The 20859-nt window shown below is 44.2% G+C and overlaps 1 protein-coding gene across 1 annotated transcript in view; it reads right to left on the bottom strand.

Moving 5' to 3' along the window:
* Window positions 1–20859, bottom strand: part of STAB2 (stabilin 2) — a gene marked incomplete at its 3' end in the record, with an annotated part of 108588 nt that overhangs the window by 72291 nt on the left and 15438 nt on the right. The window contains exons 6-15 of the mRNA XM_084255091.1: window positions 19811–19906; window positions 17078–17203; window positions 16029–16225; window positions 14326–14459; window positions 7126–7259; window positions 5395–5477; window positions 3439–3588; window positions 2065–2208; window positions 1491–1547; window positions 869–994 (exon numbers count right to left, since the gene is read on the bottom strand). Of these exons, the coding sequence (XP_084111217.1) occupies window positions 869–994; window positions 1491–1547; window positions 2065–2208; window positions 3439–3588; window positions 5395–5477; window positions 7126–7259; window positions 14326–14459; window positions 16029–16225; window positions 17078–17203; window positions 19811–19906 (1247 nt within the window). The remainder of the gene's footprint in view (window positions 1–868; window positions 995–1490; window positions 1548–2064; window positions 2209–3438; window positions 3589–5394; window positions 5478–7125; window positions 7260–14325; window positions 14460–16028; window positions 16226–17077; window positions 17204–19810; window positions 19907–20859) is intronic.

The following is a 20859-nucleotide window of genomic DNA, read 5'->3' on the forward strand; positions in this document are numbered from 1 at the left end:
TCTATCACTAAAATATTGCAATTGAAGATCAGGTCAGATATCTGACAGCAAGATAAAAAATATAGCAAGAGGGCCTCCCCTGTGGCGCAGCGGTTGAGCGCTGGGTTGCAAAGCTGCCCACAGCCTCTGCAGCGCTGGTTCAATTCCCAGCAACCAGGCGAGGGTCCCACATGGCGCGTAGACCTCTCCTGACGCCTGCTGCTCCCCTCAGCCGTGTGTTTCCTCAGTCTGCCTGCTCTGCTCTCCCCTCTGGCTCTGGTGAATTCTCTCACCTTCCCATGCTTCTGACTGTACCCAGTGCTTGTATAAATAAATAAATAAATCTTATAAAAAAAAATAAAAAATATAGCAAGAAATGTGGGACTAACCTGGGTAAATGGGACAATGTGGTATCTGACGAGTTCCAGAAGCTTCCGAGACCCCTGCAAAAGAGTGCAAAAACTTCTTTAGTCAATGAAGAAAACACAACTCTTCCCCTCTGTGGAAGCCCCCCTCAAATGACTTTGGACATTTAGTCCAGAAAAACAGATGACTCATAATCTGTTTTGTCACTTTGCCAAGTGACAAAAATCCCACCCCCCAACCTGCTAACATTCACTAAATTCCTACTTTGTGTGGGGCTATTCTGAAAACACTAAATATACATCTTATTTCATCCTCCCAACAGCCCTGTGAGGTGGGGATACTACTGACTCATTTTATGAGTGATAACACTTAATTTTAAAGACATGTCCAAGGTAGGATATACGCCTCACAATTTGTGCAAACTCTCAGTCACTGCCTCATCACTAGTTTAGGAAAAGCCTGCATGCAGGCACCGGAGGTGCTGATGCTCACACGTGCCATCTGAGGAACAAGGATACAATACCTCAGGAGAAAGGAGGTAATCAAGAGCCCCATCCTTCATGGAGTTCAATGCGTCATTACTTGGAACAAAAATGGTGTATGGTCCGCCAACCTCAGCATCCTCTAAAGCATGTCCCACATTGGTCTTCTGCATTTGAGAAATGAAATTTTATATCTGCATCCTATCTCAGAGAGACATTTGCAGTATTTCCTCAGCAAGTACAGTTGGTCTTTGAACCACATGCGTTTAAAGTCCCAGGACCCACTGATATGTAAGTTTTCTTCAACACGGTTCCTTCTCCTGTCTTAGCCTATTCAACAAAGACACTACAAGAATGAAAGGCATGATGATGACCTACTTATAATTTTCCTACTAACATTTTCTTTAGTTTACCTTATTGTAAGGGTACAGTAGATAATATATACTACATACAAAATATGTTTAGTTATTTATGTTACCCATTAGGCTATTAACAACAGGCTATTAATGGGAAAATTTTGGGGGAGTTTTCGACTGCATGGGACTTGGTTCTTTAGCCTCCACATATCAGGGTCAACTGTATTTATATGCAATAACTGTTAATTTTTACAAAGGACTGAACATAAAATATTTTTTTAAAAAGAAAATCAAGGGAAGTACATACCTCTAGCAAAAATCTGAACTTGCTATATCTTGGTTGCAGCATTGTCATTATGGTTTGCTAAAAAGAGACATTTTGCTTAAAGATCATTTTAAAAATCAGGTGGTTTAGGAAATAGACACACCAATATTAAAAGGCAGATAGCAGGATCTATATGTAAATAAGATAGATATAAAAGGACCTGGCCAATACAATGTTTATGCAAAGGTTTTTGTTGTTATGGAAACAGTAACTGATACCTGCAGGTTCTGAATTAGCCTTTGGTGACATGAGGAGGAATAAATTTTATCACAGTGACGATTGCCCTGCTCCATAAAACTGAAGGGATAAATTTTCATGATAACTGGTCTCTGGATTGAGGTGTCGGATGTGCTCACAAAACAGGATAAAATCAAGATCTTTCCTATACCTACTGCTTCTCAGAATTCTGTCTCAAACACAAATTATCTCATCTTCCTCATGATTGAAACAAATGGACCAACACCAAGTGCTGGCATCCTCCTTCTTGGATGTGACTCTCCAGGGAACAAAGGAAGGTGGATTGGGGTTGACATCATTTTTACCTGCAGTATCTCACCTCAGTGTTGCTCTCAAATGTGGGCACCATGTTGTCCAGGGCTCTGTCGAGAAAGTGCACAAGCCCGTTGGAAGCTACTATGTTCCCCTGGATAATTTTAACCTTCTTTTTGCCTCCATAGAGTTTAAGCTTCAGTTGATTGTCCTAAGTCGCGAAGGAAAAATTAAGTCATTGTAGTGTCCTTGAAGGAGTGAGCACTGGATTAGGAGTCCTGAGTCCTTAAATTCTGCTGCTTACTGGCTGTGTGATCATCCTTAAAATGGGGATGGTGGCATTTGCTTGGTTGGCTTCACAGGTTTTCCATTAAGATCAAACAGGATCATTGTGAACTCACTGGTTACAACCAGTAATCGCTAAATATGAACAAGGCATTGTAAGTCTCCCCCAAGACTGCAAGATCTAAAAGGGCAATATTATTCAATTTACTTTAAATTTAGCACCTCCTTTATTGTTTTGCTCATGAAGGCACACAGTAAGACACACTGTTGAATGAATGACTGAGGCTAATTCCTTCTTCATCCCATGTGGTTACTGTAAGTTACAGACTTAGTAAATATGTATTGAATATGTATTGAATGAGTGAATGCATATTTTGTGAGAAATGAAGCCACACTTTTATCTATCTATCTATCATCTATCTATCTATCTATCTATCTATCTATCTATCTATCTATCTATCTATCTATCTATCTATCCATCCATCCAACCATCCAACCGTCCATCTATCCATCTATCCGAGTCTTATATAATGCAAATGTAGGTTTACCCCAGTACCTCTGTCACATACTCAGTAACTTATCAAGTACTGGTATTTGGTGAATTACAACAGTAGAGATCAAAACCCACAAACCCACACATGCATATTCTGCTGATTCATCACTTGCCCTCTAGCTCAATAAAGTCATAAAAAGAGTTACTCGTAAAAGGGAAGGAGCATAGTTTTATTTAAAAAACAAAACAGAATTAATGGCATTAGGAGTGATAGAGAGGATGGATAAACTCCAGCAATCTAAAACAAACATAACCCATTTCCTTTCCTAGGAGAATGCTGATCTGGCTTTGTGCTGATGCTTCCAGGAAACCGGTTTATAGCAGAGTTTTTCCTTCCTGCTGGCAACTGAACGCTGGTTGCCTCACAAACTAATTCAGACCAGTGCAAAATCAGATAACTTACAGCCCTCTTTCTGTGACAGCCCAACCCCCTCCTACTGATCCTTTCTGGCGTTGCTCTCTGCTTCTTCCTACAGAGGGAAGTGCTTTGATAAGCAACAATAAGGAAAGAATCTTCCACAGTTGCAAACATGAAGAGAGAGGCTGATATGCATATTCAGTGGACAGTTCCTTCTAGGAGGAAAAAAACTAAGAACCCCTTACCTTATCACCATTAAAGATTTCTCCTGACTTTCCAGTCAAGGTATAGAATGTCTCTGTGTTATTCATCTGCTCAGTGTTCATCTGCCCAGCTATTATGTGGAGCTTTACAAAGTACTGAGCAGCCTTGGGATCCATCAAGAGCTCTTTGACCTGAGGAAAGAGAGTCAGTTCCTGTAGTCTCCTCTGTTGTTTGAAGGAGAAGATAATATTTGCTTCTGACGCACTGACATTCAGCTGAAATCCATCAATGCCAGTGCAGATGTTATTCCAGCTAAGCTGCCCTGGGCAAGGCCTTAAGGGAGCGGGCATCTGGAGACAGGGAGGCTGTGCACAGGATACCCTCCAGTCAAGAAGGGGGTGCCCTAGCTCAGAGACACACAGTGGGGAGAGCACAGCCCTGAGGGTGGAGAAGCAATGAGGGAGGAAGAAGCTGAGGAGGGAGGCGGCCAACAGGGAGGAATCATCTTGAGCACAAGAAGCAGATGGGAGCAAAATATGAAGTTATGTGAAAGGAGCCAGTAAAATGGATGGAGTGAACTTTTAAAGAGTAAAATTAGGGTGTTTGTAATCCATTTGGTCAAGTCTATATTTTGTCACTATTATATTGTCAACAATCCATTGGCAGATAATTTTTACTAACTCGATATAAACTTGATCTATACATTAAATAAGGGAACACATGACCAGTGCCTGGCACAGAAGCATCGATATTTACTAATTCTTCTCTGCAACAAGAGGGATGTGAGGGAATAGATTTAACTCAGGCAGATGAACCGTGGTGGCATATCAGAGTGAGCAGCTCTGGAATTTACTACATTTTCATTCAATACAGCAAAAATTATTATCATGAAATATCTTGGCTTAAGATTAACTAATTTTATACAAATCAACATGTCATATTAAACCAAATATAACAGTTTTGATGCCATCACGATGGACACCTCCACAGGCACTGTCACTTTCATGCCCCAAATGACATTTTCTCAGGTAATTGAGAAAACGCTCACGTTAGAGACTATGCTCTTTCGATCACTGTTAGTATTTATGGTTATTTAACAAAGTATAATACTTACTAAAACTAGGAGATATTATGAAAAAACAAATGTCTTGCTAATACATTAGTTTATTTCTTCCTGTAGGAAATAAGCCTTTGCATTGTGCAAATCCGACACCTCACGTGACTGCAGCTAAGCAGCCTGGTGATCACCCTTGAAGGGGTAGTGACTGGAACAGATGGGGTCCCCACCTGCCAGAGAGCTGGAAATGGCCCCAAGGCTATGCAAGTCCATTCACTATGTGACAGTTCACTGGTTTGTGGATGTAGAGTTTGTACACTTTCTGTAAGGTTGTTGTCTTGTGCTAAAACAAGTTCACCAAAAATTCACCATCCTTGTCATCATTAGGTTAAAATTTTTTTTTATTGGTTTGTTGACTTTACTGTTAGGGATTTATTTAGAGCTGTCACCTCTCCATCCCTAGTTGTTCATTTTCCCCACCACCATCTCCTATATTCCCCTGTTCCTTTCCCCCTCCCTGCTCCCTCCTAGCCTCAGAGCCTTCGTGGCACTTATTAATATCCAATTTTTTTTTTTGTATTTTTTACTTAGTTAAATTGTCCACTATATAAAAGTACAGTGATTGTCTTTGCCAATGTTGACTTGCTTTGCTACGCGGCATTTCCTCAAGCTCCCTCCTTGTGCTGTAAATTGCTGCATCTCATCTTTTGTTTTGGCTGAGTAATATTCCACAGAATGGACTGACACAGCGCATGGATCTGATCAGCTACTGAAGGACATTTAGGCTGCTTCTATGTCTGAGCTGCTGTAGCACAGTACAGTCATACTGTGCAATAGGGTTAATTTAAATGGGGATTTCCCACTTCACATAAAAGAAGCACTGCCTACTAAGGGTTTTTCATAATCAGTCCGTCAGCATAGAATTATATTAAATACTCACATTGAACCCTTTCGGTCCCTTGTCTGTTGGCAACAGCACAGTGAATGGTCCCAGGTTACTCAGCGGCCATGCATAGACTTTGTCTTAGGAAGTGAAACACACAAAGGAAAGAAAACAGCAAATGAGTCAGGGCACATGAGGAGCAAGGTCAGGCCGTGGCCCTTGTCGTCCATTAGGGCCTTTGAATCAAGAGCATCTCTGTTCTGACTGGCATGGGCAGGCCCTTGATAATCTGGAGGCTCTCTGTGAAATGAAGGCACCATGGTGTCTTGACCTCAAAAGGTTTTTCTTTGTGATTTTCCCTGCAGCCTTGCCTTGCCTTCGAGGATGTCCTGGGGTGAGATGCCCTGTAGAGCTGGGGTGACGGTCCCCTCAGACAATCCCAGCATCTCCCTAACCCTGTGCTGACTTTCTGAGCTGTCAACACTGCAATGAGCAAAGACACAGTTCTTGCTCCCTCCCGGGTCACAGCAGAAGAGCCTCCTGCTGGGTTAAAGCTGTGCTGCTGCCATCTTGAAATGTTTAATTTTTCAGCAAAGGACCCTGATTTTTCATTTTGCACAGGGACCTGCAAAATATGGAGCTGGTCCTGTTTTCTCCCCACTGAGGAAGCTGGGAGAGCAGGATGGTTCTGTGTTTTCACACAGGAGGCGATTGCACGAGCACTTTATAGCTGGGGCAGGCGAGTGGTTGACAGGATTTTGTCCAGGGAAACGTAGGAGGGGCTCAATCTGCAAAGAACACTCTGTCACCCCATCTGTTTTCATTTGCTATTCTAAGCGTTCTTGGAAGAAAGGACGCAAAGAAGCCTAAGGCAAGCATTAGTGCCTGTCCCTTGTAAAACATCCTGGATAGAGAAGGACATTTGTGCAGGATGTGAGTTAAGATTCACACCAAGAATATACCACTGAAGACGCTTATTTGTCTATCCGTGCTTTTTTTGAGAATTCATTGTTGGTAACTGATAACTTCTAGACTGATATTTTAAGGCTTTTGCTGATTGGTGAAGTTTGTGTTTTATTTTCTGTTGACTGATGAAATTTGTGTTTTATCAAAAGTCTCGTGCAATCGGCTATACTATTTCATTCAATGAATGGAGGAAATATTCATTCTCAATGAATGGGGTAATGTCCCCTAAAGGGTATTTGGAAATGATGAGGGTGTTTTGTGTGATCACCCTGACAGGGGAGAGGGAGGAAGAACATGTCACTAGAGACAATTAGTGGTTAGGGAGCCAGGGATGGTAAGCCCGGCCATGCGTGAGAGGTCTCACAAAACCAAGACTATTCTCCAAATTCAAATGACACCTCTGTTGAGGAACACAGAACCTGCATGAGGGTCTTGCCCTCTATTTCTACCACCACCTGCCAACTTTGGTTCAAACCTGAGGACCCCATAAGGTCAAGGGAAAGAGGGATGGTTGTCACCCACGCATCAGTAGCTGCCCCATCTCACTGTTGTTACAGACCTGTTAGCCGGTGGTGACCACAGGACCCTGTCCTCAGCTCTCCACCTTGCTGGATTTCTTGGCTAATAACTCCTGCTTGTTCCCTTGGAAACAACCGCCTATCTTCCCTAGCTCACCTGCATGGCCTCCCTTAGAAGGGCTGACCCCAATTGACAAGCCTTGCCTAGACTGCCCAGAACTTTCTGAATGATTGTGACTTATAGATACCCTTGGCCCAAAGAGGGCTGCCCTTTCTGTGGACATCTGCACCCAGAGCCACGTACCCAGGAGCGAGAGGAAAGAGGTCAGCCTTCCTTGCCATTTTCCTCTGGGTTCAGTATTCAGTTCTTGGAGTCGCTCCATGATATGTCCATAGCATGTTGAGCCATCGCCCACATAGCCTTTCTGGCAGGTGCATCTATGGAGAGGGCAAAGACACATCCCAGGACTTAGAGCCACGGAGTGGTGACGTCATACAGGCTGACACTGAGAATGAAATATTGTGCAGATGGAGGAGCAGATGGCCGGAGTAGGGCAGGGACCAGGCGAGTGGGGAGAGGCACACACACAAGGGAGCACTCTGTAGCACCTGACACGCAGTGCTCCCAGGAAATGGATATTTCAAAAATTATGGCTACCTGTAACCGCTGGCTATCTTTGCATGTTCTCAGTACTCCAAAGTGTGATCAAGAGACCATGTGCATCAGAATCACTTGGAGTGCTTCCTCTAAATGTAGATTCTAGGATCCCACGCTACTGAGTCAGAATGAGCTACTGAAGGCAAACTCAAGAAAAGGCTCAAAGCTATTGATCTGCTTGGAAGACTCTCCTCTCCTCTCCCCTCCCAAGCAGAGATCTGGCTCCACTGTCCCTTCTTTAGGGAGCTCCTCCTGTCTCATTGTAGATCAGGACCCCTTAGCATAGACTCCTTGTTCCATCTTGCCATTCTCTGTTGCACCAATCCCAGTTTTTGTCTTGTCTTAACCTGTATTATTATTTGATTGATTTCTGCTTCCTATCTAATTTGAGAGGAGTTAGCAGAAGGGCTCCACGTGTATTTATTCACAGTGGTAACGCCAGGCTCCAGCACAGGGCTGAGCTGTAGTAGATACTTAATTCGTAGTTGCACCATACATAGTAATTACAATAAACATAAACACTGAAGTCAGAAATTTTGTATTATAGTTAAGCTTCATAAAAGAGAGAGTTAAAGAGGCTGTTTAAGCTGCACAAGCAGTGGTGTGCTGGTAAGTGTTCAACAACCAGCTCTGTCTGTGTGTGTAAGGCTTGATCTGCCACATTTGCCAATTTCCATGTTCCATATTCATCCCCACCTGGCAATATCAAACTACCAATGTGGCACCAGTCATATGAAAAATTAACAATCAGCTCGTGTGACTCAGTCAGGCTGGCTCTAGGACACTATTGCAAAAAGTTAACAGCTGAGTCAAACTGGCTGGGTGCTTGAGAAGGTGACATTCACCAGGATCCTAGAGATAAGCGAGGAACCAAACATGAGAAGGACATTTCTGAGACGAGAGATGCACAGAGGCTGTGGTCACACCATTCCAGAGAACTGACTCACATTTAGGAGAGAATTTCAAAGAATAATTCTGCACTCAAGAATCCCGTTGCATTTCTAAATATGGTCTCATGGCAAATTGACATAGATTTCAACAAGTTTGCTGAACAAATGTTTCAGAGCCCACCGCTCCTTGTCGGGATTGCTGTAAAGACCCTCCACATGGTCTTTCTGCCCTTAGTTTTTCTCCCCTGAAATCAACCCTTCACCCCTCTCCCCCCAGAGCTCTTTCCAAAATGGAAACTGTCATCTGTGCTTAAAACTCTCAGGGACTCCTTTTATCTACATGAGAGTGTGTGAGTGCTTAGCACCCCCACCCAAAGGGGGGTCGTCCTACTCCTTCTGCCCCCTTCCTGCTATTCATTGCAAATTCCAGCAACACCAAGTTGCTGTATTTTAGATGGTAATTTCCTTCCCAGGCCAGTTACCCTGCCAGGAATGCTGTCCCCACCTCCTGCTCTCCCAGCCTTACCTGATCGTCAGGTGTACCTGCTCTAGGCAACCTAGGGTCACCTCCAGCCTCTCCCCTCACAGAAGCATCCTGTCAATGCCTCCACCAAATGACCTCTTGGGGTATTGTTTCCTTTGCCCTAGGAAACTCCTAGAACCTGAATCTTGCCTTATTCCTCACTATTCCAGCACCTGAGATGGTGCCTCAGTGTTGAATGGATTGTTTACGAAGCACTGACTTAGCTCTAGGAACCTTGAATTAAGAAGGCTGCAAAGATGACAATAACAGATATCTTCCCATTGAGTGTCTCAGCTGCTGAAGATGAATCTGAAAACAATTTATAGCAACAAGGTAAAGCCACTTAATCTCCTTGAGTCCCTGTCTCCCTATCTATGAAATGGGTTAAACAATGTTAGGTTGTCAATAGAGGAGATAATGCAAGAGAAACCTGGACCTCCCTCGTGGTGCAGGGGTTAAAGTCTCAGTACTATCAAGCTATTGCCAGTCACTGCAGCACAAGTTCGATCCCTGGCCAGGGAACTGGCCCACATGATGCAGCAGACCTCTCCTGTTTTGCCTGCTGCTCCCCTCAGCAGTGTATTTCAGTGAGGTTTATTCTGTTCCCCACTCTGTTTCTGGTGAATCCTCTCACCGCCCTGCAGCTCTGGCCTGTACCCCAGCTCTTGTATGCATAAATAAATAAAAACAATCTTAAAAAAAAACTATTCCCACAGTGACAGACACACAGAGAAGTTTCCATGCTTGGCAGATGATGATGGTGACAACAGTGGTGGTGATAATATGGTGATGGCTGATGTGGAGGGTTGGAGGACATGTTCAGTTAACTTAAGATCCATAGAGACATGATAAAATGTTGAGTAGGGTGCTTCAGGGCATGGAGAGGGAGATGACTAATTCTGCCTGGAGAAATATGGGACAGATTCTAGGAAAATGGAACACTTAAGATAATTCTGGGATCCAGATAAGTTTTATAGCAAGCCAGATGATTGGAGAATCATTTACTAATCAAGCCTGTTAGGTTTTTATAGAGCAGTTCTTCTCAACAAGGGGCAACATTACCTCCCAGGGGACACATGGGAATGGCTGGGGAATTTCTTGGTTGTCACAACTGAGTTGAAGGTGTTCTGGCATCTAGTAAACAGAGACCAGTAATGCTGCCAAACACCCTGCAATGGGTAGGAGAGGCCCCGCAGCAGAATTATCTGATGCAATGTTATAAACCAGTGTCACTAAAGCAACAACAAAATAGTTACTGGAACCCAAATATCAATAGTGTGGAGGTTCAGAAACCTTGTTATAAAGTATCACTAAAGTAGATGAAATAGTAGCTATTTAGTACAATCAAATATCAGTTTCCTACTCAAATTTCAACTTCTTCTGCAAATACTGTGCTACGGGACAGTAAATTTGAGGATGTTAAGGGGGGAGGTTGGTAAGTCCTAGAGTGAAAAGATAGTGTTGAAACGACTTCTGCTCTAAATTCCATAAATTTCATTGGAAGACACCTTTCAATGCAAGCCCAGTAACTTCTACACACCACTGAGTATGCTTCTCTCTGAAAGTTCCCTAAGTTATTATGAGGCCAGTGATCTGTTTTGTGTAAAGTGATTTTGTCTTGTCTAAGGGTTACTGGGGAAGCATTTAAATGGCCACAGTGCTGAATGGAATGCGTGAGACATAAATGCTTTTCCTTTTGTTTAAAGTCTTGGTCCAAAGTCTGAGAGTTCATCAGAATATTTTCTGATTTAAATGCTCTCCGCTGTCTGTGGCACATTCATAATCTCGTCTCTTGCGTAAACTGGGTCTTTATTAGGAGTTGAGATTTCCTGCTCTCTTAAGGCTTTAAAAAATACCATTGGCCATTTGCATTTTATAAGCTATGGGGTGGCTTTCATTACACGGAATGCTGGATAAGACTTGGCTGAGCTATAGGGTGCCCCAAAGTCTTACTGCAGCTTTTTCCTTCTTTTCTTCACTTGTTCATTTCATCCTGACATCTATTCATTTGTTCCTTCAAACTATCATCCATTTCATTGTTTTCATTGATGACAGGAGTTCTTATAATAAAGGGGGTAAGAATGGATCCCCAAGGACCTTACCTTGTGGGGTTGAGATAAGTAATGGAAACAATAGCTAATGCCCCATTCCAAATCTGTTTCCTCTTCTAGAAATGGTATGTTATTTACTACAATTCTAGGAGGTGGATCCTGTCCTCATCCCATTTTCGATGAGGACACAGCAGCTCAGAGAGGTTAATTATCTGACTTGAGGTCATACAGCCTGTAAGAGGCAGTGCTCGTGCTCATCACTATTGCACTGGGGGCTCATCATCATGAGAAATGTTATCATGGAAGCATTCTAGGGTGCTCTGGGGGCCCAGGGAGAAGGGCATCCTAGTAGACAGGACGGACTGGTGAGGCACCCTAGAGGTACAGACACTTAAGCTGGACAAAGAAGGATTTGTGTGCTACCTGAACCAGAGGGGTGGGGTGGGAGATGGGTGGTGTAGGTAGGGGACAACCACCCCTTGCGTACACCCTGAGAATGGTCCCAAAAGTTGTTTGGAGCACTTTGGGCAGAGAATGCCAGGGTTCTGAGTGTGGGGGTGTGGTCTACAAGGGAAGCTCAGACTCCAAGAAGGCTTGTCTCCTTGGTCCTCAGACTCCTCCTAGTGTGGCCAGCAGAGGGCCAGCAGACAACACCCTAAAATGTCATGCCCAGTGCACCCAGGGGCACCTTTTGCCCACGTCTAAAGCTTGCACTGCTGGAAACACATCTGGAAGTGGCTGAACTGCGGTTTAAACCTGGGTCCGTCTGGGAAAGTCCACGTTCTTGTCTCTATGCCATGTTGCATTGGGCCAGGTTCTTGGGAAGGGTCTTCACATGCAGGAGCGATAAACGGCGTGTCTTGTACAAACATGGATGTCCTCAGTGTTGCTGACTTCCCAAGAGTCTCTAAATATTTGTATTATTCATTGTCCATTTGTCCGGTTGGAATGTAAATTATCCCTTTTCTCCCTGCCTTCTCCCTGCCTTCCAGTCTTGTTTTCATCTGAATAGAGAATCAAATAGAGGAACACTTTCCTTCTGAGACCCTTGTCTTCTGCCTCTACTAAGTAAAAGTGAAAAGGCATAATTTTAGCAGCCATGAAGCTATTCTTGTTAATAATAATAATAAAAATGGAGCTTAGAATTTTAAATCATGTTTATATAAACTTGCTAGCTTTTCCCAGGGAGATAGTCTTGGTCTGTAGCCTCAAGGCTGAAGAAACTGTGGTTCTGAAAAGTTACAGGATCACTTTGGTGGCATGCTGGAGCCTGCATTTGAACCCATTTTTCTGATATTCTTGGTTAATGTAGTATGATTTTAAATATTCTGCATGAACTAATTGTTTTATTGAGGAGTCATCGACAAAGCAAATCTTTCTCCTTGGTGAATTACCTTACCTGAACTAAATGACTGAAGGCTCTATATTTTATCAATGTGATTTAGCCAGTCTCTAATCTATGTCTCTTTCCAAGCTGAAAACAGCCAAGTTTATTTTTTTGTGTCGGGGAATAGAGGAGTTTTGAGTGACACACGTACCCCTAAAATTCATTGTAGTTCCACTGACATTCTAAATACAAATTTTAAGGAAGCTTATATTGTCCTGACATCTTGTATTTTTAAAATTTTATCTTCTCAAGATGTGGTCCATATACACCATGGAATATTACTCAGCATTCAAAAAAGATAAACACATGCAATTTGCAGCAACATGGATGGCGCTGGAAGGGATCATGCTCAGCAAAATAAGCCAGAAAGAAAAAGAAAAATACCGGATGGTCTCACTCACAGTAGGAATCTAGAAAACTTAAATAAGGGACCAGGAAAAAGAATAACTATAAGAAAGAAAAAATCATAATCAACAAACAACTATGAACAAGAGGCATACTATGGGGGGGGCGGGGAAAGGAGAGATTGGGGTCAAAATAAGGGGGTTGCAATTGTATGGGGAATATAAAAATAAAATTAAAAAAAGTTTATCTTCTCAAACACAAAGAGTTTAAAATATTCTACTCAATCTTTTGCAGAGGCTGGTAAGAAGTGTGTAAGCTGCTTGATTCGGTTGCCAGTCTTAGAGCCTGTCTGAGGAGAGGATGTGGCTGCAATTGTGTGTGTTGGATGCACAGGTGCCTTGATGTACGGCCAAGTTTGCACACACTCACAGGTATGGAGTGGGTTCTAGATGCCAGATTCTGCTTGGAGATTGATGACTATCATCTCCTTTAATCTCACCATAGCCCTGGTGGGAGGGATGATTCTCCCCATTGTATGACAGAGGAAGCATTGGTTCTGAAACCCAGTAAGTGGCTGAGCTGGGATTTGAACCCAGGTGTGCTGGCACCCCAGCTCTCTCCACTCCATGCACAGTGAGTACAGATCTGCTTATTTGCCCAGATAGAACATGATGATCATATAAACTCTCTCTGGAAAACCTCACACTTCCAAGATCTGACTGTGAAAAAATGAAATGAATTTAAAAGAAGATAGAAAGGAGTGTTGAGTGTTGGAAACACAGGGACTATGGGGTAATTGCATGGCTTAGTGTGTTGTATGGTTTGGAGCTCACAGTGGTAGTGTGAGTCCTTTGCAGATGCTGATGACAGTGAGAAATGGAAGTGGCACCAAGATAGAAGCTTCTGTACAGCTGGGAGTTGAAAGTCTTGGGTTCTACCCTCAGTTCACCCACTAATAAAATCACAGTACAGCTATGCACTAGTTTTCCAGAATGTTCTCTCATGTACTCTTCACAACAATTTTACCTAGTAGACATCACTCTGCTCATTTTAGACATGGAGTAACTGAGACCAAAGAGACAGTCAGTCACCCCAGTGGGGAGACTCAAGCCAGGTCTTAAATTCCAACACCATCACCTTCCCACCATGCCTCAGCCTCAGCCTCAGGAATTTTCACACAAATGTTTTTACTCACAGTCGGCCCCTTCTTTGGAAACCTGGAGTCCAGGAAACGCCACTCATGTTTATTTACTGTCCCCAGTCTTGTTTTGCGCCACCGAGGAGCAATATTTCATGAGTGAGGAAACAGGTCTATACATCAGAGGTCAGACTCCGTTTAATCACAACTGACAGTTGTTTCCCCAGTGATGGCGCTTCCTTCTCCCATGCTCTGCACCACTTAACACCAAATTATGGGGCCAAGTCAATATTCCAGGGTGTTCTAATGGTCATGATAGAGGAAACAATTGTTGAGTGAGCCATTGATTAAAGAAAAATGTATTCTGCATCTACTCTGCTCCTCGCATTGTGTTATGTGGGGGCGGGCGTGGACACGAGACAGAAGACAGATCTCCCGCCCTTCAAGGAACCTGCGGCAGTGACTGGCTGCCACTTGCATCACTGGCAGGTGGTGGAATGGAAAAGACTTACTTGGTCTGGCCGGGGGCGATGGTGGTGCAGTTTGCATGCTTATGGCAGCGGTTATCTGATTCACACACATCCGCCAGGCTGCACCCCACTCCAGGTACGAAGTCGCGGTAATGTTCCTTACACTCACAGTGGGCCTGTGGGAGCCGGAGGGGAGAACAAACAAGGGTTTGCGTGAGTTACTCAGGTTGACCTTCTTCTTTCATCCATGTCTTTATTCTGTCTTAAAAACTAACTTGGGGTAGATTGGACTGTTGGGCTCAGGCTAGAAACTTGCCAAGCCATGCATTGGGAATTGGGTATTCTCATGACACTTGTGGGGAAACTCATCACCCTAATCACGAAGTTCACCTTTTCACTTTTCTTGTTTGCTAATCTGGGGTCTCCCTGGCTCCTGTGTCCTGCTCTTAGATGGTGTGCAGGTGAGTGGAGACTGAGGTTCAATGGGAGGCATTACTATTCTAGAACAGTTCTTTGCTGGGGTCTCACCCCAATGCATGTTGGGGAACATCTGGCGACTGCTGTGACTGTGACAGCAGGAGAGGGGAGCAGTAGCACTGGAGGCTGGGGATGCTGCTGAAAACCCTACAAAGCAGGACAGCCCCCCAATGGAGAATTATCCGGCCCAACATGTTAACAATGCCGAGCTTGAGAAAGTCGCTCTGGAACAATGGGAACAGCGAACTCACCACTTCCATTGAACAATGGAAGGATTCTAAGACTGAAACATCTGCCTGGGGACCCATTTTGAAAGAGAAAAAGCATATTTTTACTCTTGTTCCCATGGCCCAGACCTTGGCTTAGAGCGCACTTGACTTTCCCTTTTCCTGAGGGTAGTGGTTTAGCCTCTTGAGTTTCTTGGCAAATTTGTCTCAGAAATAGCAAGGATGTTGTATGATGGACTGTTTTTTTCTGCCACATTGGGCAGATTATCTGCAGGGAACCCCAGGAACATTCCATGGGCGGGCTGATTAAGTTGCTAAGGGCCACGCTGTGTTCAGAACGAGCACCGAGGACTTCCCGCCTACCCGGGCAGCCATAGCCTGTACAGAAAGGTTTCCTCCGGGAACACGTGGTGTGCAGTGATGGCTGGAGGAGGCACCCACTGACTGTCTGCTGGATGAAGGAGCTACGAGGGAAAGAGCGCCTCCAACTGGATGCGTCCGCAAAGGGCTTCTGATCAGGCTGAGTTTTACTAGTCAAGATCAGGATGCATTTTAGAGGGGCCAAGTCTCACCCCAGAATATCCTCTCTGTTCCCTACAATCTGTCAGTGCTGCCTGACATTTATCAGCATTCATCCCTTTGGGACAAAATATTTTTGGTTCTAAGCATCCCTCTTACCTTAAAGAGACATTAGAGGGAGCAGAGAATTGCAGGGGAAGTTGTACGTTCACCCAAGACTTGATTAATAGTTCGTTTGTTGATCTAGCTTTGGGTTGCGTCTCTGTTTTGCCAGTCACCCTCTAGGACTGACAGAAGAGGCAGTTGGGTTTTGACTGGGTTGCTGGGAAAGTGTGAATTTGGAGGATGGCTGGGGAAGGACACACCGAGGCTGGTCCTGAAGGCTTGGAGGCCTGACTGGTCAAGTTGAGCGCTGAGAGGGAGAGCTGGAGGGTGCAGCAGACAAGTCATACGCCTGGCACGGGTCCCCCTCTGTGCGCTGTCCTACTTCTGTTCACATCCGCTCCAGACTCATTAACTCACCTGTCCAGGTCCATCATACTTGCACACCGTGGACGTTACGGGGCAGCTTCCGAAGTTGACTTGGCACGGGTCCACCGGTAGGCACACCTGGCCATCCCCGCGGTAGCCTTCTTGGCATGTGCACTGGTGCTGGTTGGGCCCCAGGTACGTGCAATGAGCGTGAGGATGGCAGACATTTTGTAAACAGGGGTTGATGGCTTGAGAGGCAGTGACAAAATAAGAGGCAGTTATCAGACTCAGGGATGGAGAAGGAAAACTGGAGTGTGAAATTCACAGTTCACAGCAGATCACACCTCATTAACACTGTGAAGGTAGGTGAACAGTTTTGAGAGTGATTGTAAGAAATCTTTCCTCTCACCCCACCTGATCAACCCTACAGGTGTCACCAGAGATGATAGCTACCTATGTTGTGTAAATACAGCACCATGCTGTGTTATACATAGATTCAAATACAAAATAGCATGGAGACAGCACTAACGCTTCTAGAATTTACAACATGTCCTGGGACCTGTGCTAAGCATTTGTCATGCATTAACTGAGCTGATCCTTACAATGAACCTCTAAGGTAGGAATGATTCTTTCCTCTATTTGTTAGACAGGAAAGTGGAGGCAAAGGCAGGTTAAAAATAAATTTGTCTTTGCCTCCATTCACATAGTAATAACCAGATCTGAGATTTGAACCCAGGCAGTCTGGCTCCAGAATTCACTTTCATACCCAGATGCATAATGCAACCTCTCCCAAGGTGAATGAACATGAAATTGAAGGAAAGAGAGAAGAAAATGAAAGAGAGAAAGAAAGAAGCACTCCATTCTATGTTAACATTGATGCAGGTTATATAAAAATCTGTATATGTGCTTTGATAACTGAAGGAGAAATTCCCTTGAAGGAAGGATGACCATGATAAGAGTATTTTCCTATCACTGTTTACATACTTCATGCAAATACTCAGGAAGAAGTAAAAATGATCATTATCATATGAGGAAGGTGAGGAGTTTTCTGTTAAGTAACCTAAACATTAATAAACAAGCAGGATGTAAATTCTACTCACGCTCGCAGTGTTTGCCATCGCCATGGTAATTGGGAAGGCATCTGCATTCGAGCTTCCTTTCATCTTTGCTGGAAGGTGAGCATCTGGCATTTTCTGGGCAGAGTAAGGCTGCGCATTCAGGGATGGCTGCAAAGGAAGGTTATGGAGGTAACTGCAATAGTAGAACAACAAGTTCTGAAAAGCTCACAAATGCAATATTTCTTTTCATTAAAAAAGCAATACAGAGGGCCTCCCCGGTGGCGCAGCAGTTGAGCGTTGTGTTGCGAAGCTGCCCGCAGCCTCTGCAGCGCCGGTTCGATCCCCAGCTGCTCCCCGGCCACCGGAGGAGGGTCCCACATGGCGCGCAGACCTCTCCTGCCGCCTGCTGCTCCCCTCAGCAGTGTGCTTCGGTCCTTCTGACTGCTCTGCTCCCTGCTCTGGCTCTGGTGAATTCTCTCACCCTCCCGCGCTTCTGACTGTACCCAGTGCTTGTATAAACAAAACAAACAAACAAATAAATAAAACATGCCTCTATAAAAAACAAAAACAAACAAACAAACAAAAAAAGCAATACAGATTCATTGTCACGATGCAAAAAAAATAGAGAATGCATAAGGTAGAAATCAACCATTGTATCCTCACTCTCTCATTCTATTTTCCAAAGTATCCACCAACGTCAACAACCCATCTAATACACTCATTTATATATCGATTTATGTGATTTTTAAAGACAAAACAGAATTCTGTTAAAATATTTAGGAACCTGAATTTCGATTTAACGTTATGGAGGTCATCAGGGATCTACGTCACTCTCTAATAACTGCATACGAGTTCATAATACAGTTGGGGCATTGACTGTCTCATATAACCGAGAGTCTGATGTATTACCTAAAACTAACAAGTGGGGCAGAGACAGTGGATGCGGGGAAGAGAAATGTGGCAACTGGGTCTGAAATGCAGGCCAGTTTTTCACCCGCCTCAGGAGCAGCAGTCAGAGGGGCATATTTTGTATCAGTTCTTTCAGGTCCCAGTTTCCATGGAGCGAGGCGAAGAGGGCCAGCTTGAGACCTGAACTTGCGGTGTGTGTGTCACCTGTTGTTTAGATCTTGACTCCACAGAATCACTGTGTCATTTGGAGACCATTCTGGGAATGTTCTCCACGAGGCTGGCTTCTGTGCTGGGTCTCCTGTCTTATTCAAAAGGCCTTTGCTCACGTGTCCACTGGGCAAAGTCAGGGGGGCTGGAGAGGGAGGCTGACTGTGGTCTTCTAGAAAGAGCCATCTTATCCACTTGAGTTTCATTCTGCTGTTGATTTGACTTGGTTGCGTACATGTATGTGTCCTCCACGGGAAGAAGGCAGAGGCAGAGTTTTATTTACTCTCCTTTTTACCACTGCTCATAGCTCCTCAGTGCTGTCAATAACATGAGTTTGAATTTGTCCTTTGAATCTTGTTCAATCTGTTCATTTGATAGAGCAGGAGAATAAAATCCAGAGTCTATGTTGAGTGACGATAGTGACAGACAGAATGTCCAATTTCTTAATTTCTGAGCTGGAAGTTCACCCTTCATCACCTGCTCTGTGACAGTGGCTAGACCCTGTGACTGTTACTCCTCTCATGGTGATGTGCTGAGCTTGGCTAGTAGAGGGCACTGGGAGACATTGTAGGAGGAAGGTTCTTCCTTTTCCTGGTTCCTTTGAGCAATGTTGTGCTTCTGTTTTGTTTGTTCCCTGCTGCTACCTAGTAGCGTCAGTGGTGTGGGGGTGTGAACACATTCAGGGGTGCTCTGCCCCAGTTGTGCACCCAGAGTATACAACCGTTCAGTGACCTCACATCCTTGGTCTGGACCCAGTGACCACTTTCCCTCAGTCCTGCCAACACAGGTATTGCACACCCCAGGCTGAGCACTCATAGTGCCCCCTCACTCTGTGTGCTTCCCCACCACCCCTGGCTCCCCAGGGCCCTGGAAGGCTGTTGCCTGTGTGCAGGGCGACTTTGCTGGCCTGAAACCAGAAACTTCTCCTCTACCCACTGGGCTGCCAACACACCTTCTCCAACAAGATTCAACCCATTTTGGAGATTGCCACTACTTCCAAGTTTATCCTTCCTTTTTCATGCTCCATCAGCCCCAGAGCCTCTCTTTATATTTTATAGCTACTCTCCTATCATAGCCTACTAATTCTTTATATAAACTCCCTTTTAAAAAATCACCTTGTAATTTCCATCTGTTGATTGGACCTAGTGTGATAAATGTTTAAAGAATTTCAAATGACTTCAGGCCAGCTCTCCTATTGACTAGTTCATAACCTTTGGTGAGCCACTTACCCTTGGTAAATCTCCATTTCCTGTTAGCATATTTTGTTGGAGACATGTAATTGGCACATACCTCACCTCCCTTACCAGGTAGCTGACTTGTTGCAATGGCCTTAACTGGTTTCCCGGCCTCAATGTCTTTCTCTCCACTCTGTCCTTCACACCATCACCTTCCTAAAACAGCTAAAGCAGCTAGAGCCATGTCACACGACACTGCATCCAAACCTTCTGTGGCTTCCTTTCTTCTATAGCTTCTATATCTTTTATCTCACTACTTCTCCCCTCGCCTCCTCTACTTTCCTTTTACTCTCCTGCTCTTTTTTATTTTTGTTTCTCCTCCTTTAATGTACTTTGCCCATGTAGAGCCCCAGAAAATAAAATTGAGAGGCACACATCTGTGCCTTAGATCTGGTATCGCACCAAGGACACTGGTGGCACTTACGCTGGTCGCAGCGGGGCCCGGTGTATGCAGAGAAGCAGTCACATGTTCCGTTGCCATCTACTCCACTGCTGCATACTCCATGTACACAGTTGCACACTGTAGACAGAAAATGGGGGATTTTTCACTCTCTGAAATAGACTCCTAAGCATTCTGGAAGGGTAAACTTGGGGATAGTTTTTATTGACAATCTTCATGATGAGATGGCAAGAACCATGATTTAGAAGTTCTAGAACCCCAGTCTGAATGTTGGCTTCATTTTCCTCTTCTAAGCTTCTGCTAGCATGTTGACTTTGGATTTCTAACTTTCAAAGCTGAGACAATATATTGCTGTTTTTGAAGCCACCCTGTTTGCTTAGATTTTGCTACAGAAGCCCTAGATAATTGAATGATTTATATGTATTCCTGAATTTTTGATGCCTCTTTACATTTTGCATATTTTGAGGAAGGCATGTTCCTTCCTCACCTCCCCCTAGAACTAGCCCTGCTGCCCTTTATTGAGCACTTACTATCTACTAAACATTTAGCCATGTGGTTTTCTTGCATGATATCATTTGATACTCACAGTACCCTGTGAGGGAGATTAGTCCCATTTGCAGAGAGGAAAAAAAAAAAAGGGAGATAATTAGCTCAAGTACTCATGCAAAGAACTATATAATTAAATTAGGTTAGCAATTGTCTTCCACCCTTCAAAAGCCAACTTGCCATTGTTTCTACTTTAGCAAATCACTTTGATGTTCATCTATGGCTATAGGTCCTTGGAACAGACAAGTTCTGGAGAGAAGTCAAATTGGCCACGGAGTGAGAGGGATGATCTACAGGCTGAGTAGGGAAGACTCAATTCAATTCAATTAAAAAAGATCTACTTAGCGCCTACCTAGTAGCAGGCTCTGCATCAGGCACTGAGTAATTCACAATATTTCAATGCAAGGAGCTTGCAGTAGTGGGGGAGTCAGACTCTAGGAGATCAGTGACTGTGGGTGTCCAATGTAGCCAATGAGAGAGAGACAGAGGGCAGTGGGGGGAGCTGAATTGAGTCAGCTCTTGTGCCT

The sequence above is a fragment of the Talpa europaea genome, assembly GCF_964194135.1.
Source record: "Talpa europaea genome assembly, chromosome: 15".
Classification (NCBI taxonomy): domain Eukaryota; kingdom Metazoa; phylum Chordata; class Mammalia; order Eulipotyphla; family Talpidae; genus Talpa; species Talpa europaea.